Source organism: Mus caroli, chromosome 4 (genome assembly GCF_900094665.2).
Source record: "Mus caroli chromosome 4, CAROLI_EIJ_v1.1, whole genome shotgun sequence".
Lineage (NCBI taxonomy): Eukaryota > Metazoa > Chordata > Mammalia > Rodentia > Muridae > Mus > Mus caroli.
Genome location: NC_034573.1, coordinates 27,890,690 through 27,899,531, shown reverse-complemented (window position 1 = coordinate 27,899,531; position 8,842 = coordinate 27,890,690). Strand labels below are relative to the sequence as shown.

Genomic DNA, 8,842 nt, shown 5'->3' with positions numbered 1-8,842 from the left:
AAAACAAAAAAAAAAACCTGAATAAAGCAATATCATTTTCATCTCATTTCTACAAATAAGATTTCTCTACAAAAGTGTTTTTGTTACTTAAAATGACTACTAGTTGAGCAAAATCAATCATTTCTACCTCCATAGCTAATCACTAATATTAATAAAATCTTTTATATGAATAATTCTCAGTAAATAAGATAACAAAGAAAGTACAGCTAGAAGGAATATGTTCAAATGTAAAAACAGTAATCAGAAAGCACATATGGCAAACTATAAATGGATCAGTGGCATGGAATATCCTAAGAAAGTAAATGCCAAATGCAGTTCAAGGAGACCCTCTGGAGGCCAGTGACGTGCCACAACAGGTCCGAGGGTAAAGGCGCTTGGCTTCGAGCCTGACAACCTATCTGTACTCACAGTCAGCATTTTTGTTTTGTTTTGTTTTGTTTTGTTTTGTTTTGTTTTGTTTTGTTTGAGACAGGGTCTCTTTATGTAGACTTAGTTAGCCAATGCTATGCCTCAAACTCACAGCAATAACCCTGCTTCCGCCTCCTGAATTAAAATAGCACAACACAGTACCCAGGCCAACAAAGCCTTTCTAAAGTTAGTTTCTCAAAGCACAATCTAACAATGTTCACATATGAAATTTTGTTGTTGTATCTTGTCTCTCTAGTTTTCTCTTTCTTCAAGCTATTTTAAAAGTTTCTTAAAGAAACAAGTCATTTTCTTGTAAAATATTCTACACCCTAAATTTCTCTGCTTGCTTTCCCACGGTATCAGTCACAGCTTATACGCACTATTTGAGAACAAAGTGGTTTAAGTCTTGAAGGTTTTTTTTTCCTTCCATTTTTGAAAATTTATTCTGGGGATAGAATTCACATCTAAACATGTTTTATGTTTATGTTTCATATAAACCTAGCCTGAAAGTAATATTGTAGAACTCTTACAAAACTTTAACCACCGTTTCAAAATACGGAATTTCCTATTTGTGGTGTCATAACTATATTCAAAAAGTTTATGGTTTCAAAGCATTTTGGAGCCGGGCAGTGGTGGCACACACCTTTAATCCTAGCACTTGGGAGGCAGAAGCAGGCTGATTTCTGAGTTCAAGGCCAGCCTGGTCTACAGAGTGAGTTCTAGGACAGCCAGAGCTACACAGAGAAACCCTGCCTTGAAAAACCAAAAAAAAAAAAAAAAGCATTTTGGATTTGGGATTTTCAGATTATGGATGCTCGACCTATAAACTGTTTATTATATACCCCATGAATTTAGACTTGAAACATAACTAAATTCATTTCCTGATCCATGCTAGCACTTTAAACAGGAATATTGTGCAGATGGCTCAGGAAATATCTAGTTGGTACAGATTTTTTTTTTCTTTTTCTTTTGTGTATATGTATGTGAAGACCAGAGGTCATCCCACATTCTGTCCCAAAACACCAAAACTTAAAAAGATAATTTAGATGAAGTGAGGAAATCCAAAAGAGGACTGGTTTTAGTGGATATTAAGGAACTTGTAAGTATTCTCTTCCATATACTAATTGCATGGTGTTTATATAAAAACCAAAATGCCTTGACAATTAGAGACACTCAAACAATGAAATGGCATGACATCTATGATTTTTTAAAATACACCAAAAACGGCAGGGAAGATGCATCAGTCTGAAAATTCCCTGCCACACAGGCATGAGTGCAGACAGATCCCCAGCACCAAGATAAAAGCTGGGTACAGCACACATCTCTAACCTCAGCACTAGGGGATAAAAACAGGCAGCTCCCTGCTCGGTGGCCAGCTACTCCAGCCAAATAGATGTGTTCCAACTTAGTGAGAGACCTCCTGACTTGACCTCTACAAATACACACACTCATATAAACATATACACATCAATTAGTTAATTAAAACTAATAACAAAAATAAGTACTAAAAATTAGTGGAAAGATTAAAATATCAGCAAAATAGTATTACTGAGTGTATAGAGTTTCATTTCACTACATATGGGGCTTATATTTGTGAATTTCTATAACAAAAGAACAAACAAACAAAAAACAACAGGACTGTCCTAAGGAAACCAACATACCTATAAGTTCAGGTGGGCTTCTTTCATTAAACCTCTCACACAGGCGAATGAATGTCTCAGTATTCTCAGTGGTGGGGCATTCGCCATGTCTGAGAACACAAAAAGAAGTTGCTTTGAAAAGACATCCAATCCTCAATGAAAGCTTTCACTCTCAATAACCTACATCTTACCCTTTACACTGAAGTTTGATATACTTGATTCCTTCTTTTTCTATGTCATTTCTGTCATAGAACCTTGAAGTATTTGTCAGATCCACCAACAAGCTCATTTTAACCTTTAAAAAAAAGCAGATTTGCTAGTTACTATAGTTATTCCAAACAAGAAGAGTCAAGACTAGAGCTCATCCACCCCACCGAGAGATACTGCATGCTCACTGCTACCAAACAGCTGCCCATGAAAAGTACCTTCTAAACTAAGAATCTAAGCATTCCAGACATAAGATCTAAGCAGACACTGGAAAATAGCCCTAAGCTAAGGAGGACAGAAAGTATAATCAAAACAGATTCCCACTCTCAACATTCCAAATGTGAATTCAAAAAGGAAAACATGGCCACATTTCTCTCTATCTCTGGTATAAATCTCTGACATTGATATCTGTATATAAATCTGTATCTTGAGGCCGGAAGCTAAGAAGCAGACTGCATTATTCTGAAAGAGCACAGCTCTAGCTCCAGGCACAAATCACCCCAGGTTTGAAGTAGCCACCACAACTCCTATGTATATTTGTCACTATACTATATTTCAGCCTTAAAATAGGTAAGAAGCCAGGCTGGAGAGATGGCTCAGCGGTTAAGAGCACTGACTGTTCTTCCAAAGGGCCTGAATTCAAATCCCAGCAACCACATGGTGGCTCACAACCACCTATAATGAGATCTGATGCCTTCTTCTGACAGCTACAGTGTACTTAGATATAGTAATAAATAAATCTTTAAAAAAAATGTAAGAAGCCATTTATGCCACAAATTAATTTCTACATAATTAATTCTTCTATTTTATGAAAATACACTACTCTTTTAAAGAAGCACAGTAAAAAACAAAAATAGAAGCCAAGTGTGCTAACACACACCTTCAATCCCAGCACTCGTGAGCCAGAGGCAGGCAGAACTCTTGAGTTTGAGGCTAGCCTAGTCTACAGAGCAAGTTCTAGGACAGCCAGGGCTACACAGTGGGGTGAGGGGATGAAAGCAGACTCTCAGGCAGTTCTCTTATGCAATTCCCAAGCTGAGGAGATGGCTCGGTGGGCAAAGTGCTTGCTGTGCAAGCGTGAGAGCCTGAGTTCGGATCCCCAGCACCCACTGGAAAAGGCAGGTGTGTGAACACACCTGTAATCCCCGGGCTGGGAGGTGGGCACAGGACGATCCGCGGGGCTTTGTTGTCCAGCTAAGTCTAGCCAAAGCAGCAAGCTCCAGGTTCAGTGAAGGACCTTGTCTCAAAAAAATAAGTTGGAGACTGACAGAGGGAGACATCAGACATCAACCTCTGCCCTCTGCACGTATATCTCTCTTCCTGGATATCAGAAAGAAACAAGATAAGGGTTTGAAAATAAATTAAAATCCTAATTTCATTTTCAATAAAATCAAGAAGCATGTATAATCTAAATGGTTTGTTTTATTTTGTTTTGTTTAATGTTGTTCTGAAGCCCAGTACACGGGATGTGGACACAGGGGAAACAAGATTTCAAAGTTATTCTCAGCTATATAGCAACTTTAGGAACAGACTGAGCCACATGAGACCCTATCCAAAAAAATCCACAAAATAAATTTTAAAAAAAAAATGAACAGAGGGGAAAGAGAAGAAATTTATTCCTGAACTAAGCTACAGAAAAAGTTCACATATCCTCCACAACATTCTATTATACATAATCTGTGAGAATAACAAGAAAATATAACCAAGGCAACTGAAACTGGATTGGGTAATCTACCCTTTGGTACAAATCTATGAGTGTTAAGTCCACCATTTAAACAAACAGAAACGCAAAGCCACATGATCATTTCATCAGATGCAGAAAAGGCTTTTGACAAAATCCAACATTCCTTTCAGGATAACAGTTCAGAAGAGTCAAGTGATAAAAAGGACATACAAACCCCAGCACTTGAGGCAGAGGCAGGCAAATCTCTAAATTCAAGGACAGCCTGGTCTACAAGAAGTTCCAGATTGGTTAGGGACACACAGACAAACCCTGTCTAGATGGGATTTAAAAACAACAAAAAAAGGACATATAGTAAGCCAACAACCAGTATTAACATAAACAGAGAGAAACTCAAAACATTTCCACTAAAACTAGGAAGAAGACACTCTCTCCACACCTATTCCATATAGCATTGGAAAGTCTTCACTAGAGCAATAAGACAACTGAAGGAGATCTAGGGGTAACACATGGAAAGAGAGAAGTAAGGTGTCATTATTTGCAGGAGATATGATTTAATAGATAAAAAATCCTAAGACTCCACCAGGAAACGAATGGTCACTGCTGAAACACTTCAGCAAAGTAGCAGTATACAAAATTAACTCACAAAAAAATCAGTAACCTTCCTATATAAAAATGACAGATATACTGAGGAAGAAATCAGGGAAACAGCACCTTTCACAGTATCTTCAAAATGTGTGTGTGTGTGTGTGTGTGTGTGTGTGTCTGTCTGTCTGTGTGTGTCTGTGTGTCTGAGTGTATGTGCACGCGCACACACATATAAACCAAGCAAGTGAAAAACTTGTACAATTAAAATTTTATGACATTGAAGAAAGAAAATTAGGAAGACATCAGAAGATGGAAAGATCTCCCGAGTTCATGAATCAGAAGAATTAATATTATGAAAGTGGCCATCCTACCAAAAACAGTCTACATATTCAATACAATCTCCACCAAAATTCCAACACAATTTTTCACAGAAATTGAAAAAACAATCTTCAATTTCATTTGGAAACACACACATACAAACATATACAAATGAAAAAACAAAGAAAAAAGAAAAGAAACTGGGTAACTAAAACAATCCTGAATAAAAGCACTCCTTGAGTTAATACCATCTTCTACCTCAAAATGTACTACAGAGCTATTGTAATAAAAACAGCATGGTATTGTCATAAAAACAAACACATTGAACAATGGAATTAAAGACCCAGACATATTTCTACATACCAATAGAAATCTGATTTTTGTTTAACAAAGAAGCCAAAAATATACAAAGGAGAAAAGACAGCATCATCAATAAATGATGTTGGTCAAACATCATAGCCACACATAAGAGAATGCAAATAGATCCATAGTTATTACCCTGCACAAAACTCAACTCAAAATGGATTAAGAACCTCAACACAGACCTTGTACCCTAAATCTAATAGAAGAAAAAGTAGGAAATAGACTTGAACTCATTTACACAGAAAAGAATGTTCTTAACAGGACACCAACAGCACAGGCACCAAGAATAACAGTTAATAAATGGGACCTCATGAAGCTGAAGAGCTGTGGTAAAGAATACAATCATTCAGGACAGAGAAGTGGGCTACGGAACAGGGAAAAAATGGGGTACAGAATTAAGAATAAAGTTTTCAAAAGATAAAATAAAAATGTCCTAGAAACAGTAAAAGAAATGTTCAACATCCTTAGTCATGAGGGAAATGCAAATTAAAATGAACTTGAGATTTCATGTTACCCAAGTCAGAATGGCCAAGGTCAATAAAACAAATGCTGCTGAGAATACTGGGAAAGGGGAATACTTACTCACTGCTGGGGCAATGCAAACTAGAACAGTCACTATAGAAATCAATGTGGCAATTCCTCAGGAATCTGGGAATCACTCTACCTTACAACTCTTTTTTATTTTTAATTTTAATATTTTTTATTACGTATTTTCCTCAATTACATTTCCAATGCTATCCCAAAAGTCCCCCATACCCTCCCCCCCACTTCCCTACCCACCCATTCCCATTTTTTTGGCCGTGGCGCTCCCCTGTACTGGGGCATATAAAGTTTGCATGTCCAATGGGCCTCTCTTTCCAGTGATGGCCATCTTCTGATACATATGCAGCTAGAGTCAAGAGCTCCGGGGTACTGGCTAGTTCATAATGTTGTGGCACCTACAGGGTTGCAGTTCCCTTTAGCTCCTTGGGTAGTTTCTCTAGCTCCTCCATTGTGGGCCCTGTGATCCATCCACTAGCTGACTGTGAGCATCCATTTCTGTGTTTGCTAGGCCCCGGCATAGTCTCACAAGAGACAGCTATATCTGGGTCCTTTCAGCAAAATCTTGCTAGTGTATGCAATGGAGTATGGGCACTGTGCCCTCCTCAGAATTGGGAACAAAACACCCATGGAAGGAGTTACAGAGACAAGGTTTGGAGCTGTGACGAAAGGATGGACCATCTAGAGACTGCCATCCTATTACAGGGACTTACTCATCCACATTCAATGCTGTTCTATTCATAAATAGTTAGAAACTGGAAATAGCTTATATGTCCATGATTGATGAATAAATCATGAAAATGTGGTACAATGGAATAACAATGGAATGTTATTCAGCTATTTAAAAAATGAAATTGGCAGGTAAATGGATGGAGCTAGAATTCAGCATGAGGAAGGTAACCCAAACCCAAAAAGACAACTATTGTATGTTGTTCTCTTATAATGTGGTTATTTGTTTTAAGCTTTCACTATGTTTGCTACAGTGTGAATAACCAGAGATTAGGTACCTAGTAAGGGACCAGTGAGGAAAGACCCTCCCAAAGAAGGGGAGATAGGAGTATAGTGTTATGGAGAAATAAAAGAGAAACTAGAACAGGAGAATTAAATGGGGAGGAGGAGGGGAGAAAAGAGAAAAGGAAGGAACATAGGAAGAGACAACTAACACTAAAGGCCATTTCAAAAATCATATGGAAGTCTACTACTGTAGAAGCATCCAAAAATACATACATATATGAAAGGAATCTATTGATAAAAAATCTTATTTCAAAAGCAAAAGGTGAATGGTGCCTGAGGACCATACCCAAGACTGTCTTCTGGCCTCTGTGTCCATGTGTACACATAATACCTCTCACTTACAGAAAAGCTCTAAAACAAAACCAAGACAGGAATACTACAGGAGTAGCAAAGAGCTTTGCTTCTTACCTTCAGGCTCTTTAGATAATTTGAGAGCATACTGGGATGGAACCGGTTTTCTTCAGCAACTTGACTATCATATCTTGGCCCCAGCATCGTCTTCAGAGGTAAGAATCTTCCTAAACATTAAGGTGGATAATAATTTTCATTATTTAAGGGACTAAAATTCTGTCATTTGCCATTCCAAAGCTGCCTTCTTAAAATAAGGCACAGTCTCACATACCCCAGGCTGGCCTGAGACTCAATGTGTACCTGAGGATGACCTTAAATTGCTGATTCTCGGCTGGGCAGTGGTGATGCACGCTTTTCTGGCTCATGGAAGGCAGAGGCAGGTGGATTTCTGAATTCAAGGCCAGCCTGGTCTACAGAGCTAGTTCCAGAATAGCCAGGGCTACACAGAGAAACCCTGTCTAGGAAAAAAATATTCTGATTCTTTTGTACCACCATGCCTAGTTGTATGTAGTACTGGTATGGAACCCAGGGTTTCCTGATGGTAAGCAAGTCATACTAATTGAACCACACCCCATCCTCACTTATTTAATAGCTTAAAAGAAAAAACAAAATTAAAAATGCAACTACTCCTAATATACTTTTACTATAAACATTATTTTAAAAGAAGACTACCTTAAAACACAAATTATTTTGAATTAATTCTAAAATTTGATGATATGAACAAAGGAGAATTACCAATGAATGAAACTTCCATAAAGAATCTAAACTTGGGGCTTAAGAGATGGCTTAGCAGTTAAGAGCACTTATTGTTTTCACAGAGGAGCTGGAATCTCAGCACCCATACAGTGATTCACAAGTGAATGTGACTCCAGTTCCAGGGGATCTTTCTGGCCTCTACAAACTCCTGCACACACATGGTGTACATAAACTTATACAGGCATACATACATACACATAAATAAAACATAAAGAAATCTGTTTGTTTTTTTTTTCTTTTAAAGACTCTTTAAGCTTTAAACCACTGGTCATCTGGTCCTGGAAGCAATAACCTCGATAAAACTCACTGGCTCACCAAGTTGGATTTTGGAACCATCCTTACTTCTCGTCTATTGTCATTTCCCTATCTGGGGTGAGTAAACATTTGTCCCCATCTACCCAGGAAGTGTCTCACGTAGTATCTCAGTCTCCCAAAAGCTGGAATTACACGTACATACCAATACATCCAGTTTAACTCACTTATTTTAAGTTTCTAATTACATGGCTTTGGTATTTGGGGGTTTCCTTTTTGTTGTTGTTTTGTTTATTTGTCCTAATTTGAAACTCTGTTTCCAGTTTGAGTTTAGACTCAAACTTGCTATGTAGTTGGGGATAACCCTGAACTCTTGGTTCTCCTACCTCAGTTTTCAGAATTGGTGTTCCCCCAACAGAACTGGTCCTAATGTAATGTTAGGGCTAAAAACCAGGGCTCTGTGCATACTAGGTAAGTACTCTACTACATCCCCAGCCCTAGTCATATGTGGGGGTTCTTAAGTATATCCATCTTTGAAGCTTACCCACATCTTTGGAAAGATCATGGGGAAGCTGTTATCATGTTAAGATAATATTAACCAAAATCTCTTGCTAAAGACATATGGTTTGTTTGGTGCCAGACACAACATCTGGGAGGTAACTGGATAATAAGAGCTCTGACTTCATCAACAGATTCACTCATCCATAGATTCTTTTTTTTTTTT

The 8,842-nt window shown here is 38.0% G+C and overlaps 1 protein-coding gene across 6 annotated transcripts in view; it reads right to left on the bottom strand.

The window, feature by feature from the left end:
* Rngtt (RNA guanylyltransferase and 5'-phosphatase) overlaps positions 1–8,842 on the bottom strand; it is a 191,028-nt gene that overhangs the window by 173,933 nt on the left and 8,253 nt on the right. For 5 of the 6 annotated variants that reach the window (XM_021159528.2, XM_021159529.2, XM_029476149.1 and 2 more), the window contains exons 2-4: positions 7,168–7,277; positions 2,240–2,343; positions 2,070–2,158 (exon numbers count right to left, since the gene is read on the bottom strand). In XM_021159528.2, the coding sequence (XP_021015187.1) occupies positions 2,070–2,158; positions 2,240–2,343; positions 7,168–7,277 (303 nt within the window). Of the gene's footprint in view, positions 1–2,069; positions 2,159–2,239; positions 2,344–3,391; positions 3,576–7,167; positions 7,278–8,842 lie in introns of those variants that run through there. The other variant, XM_029476151.1, reaches the window with a different exon arrangement.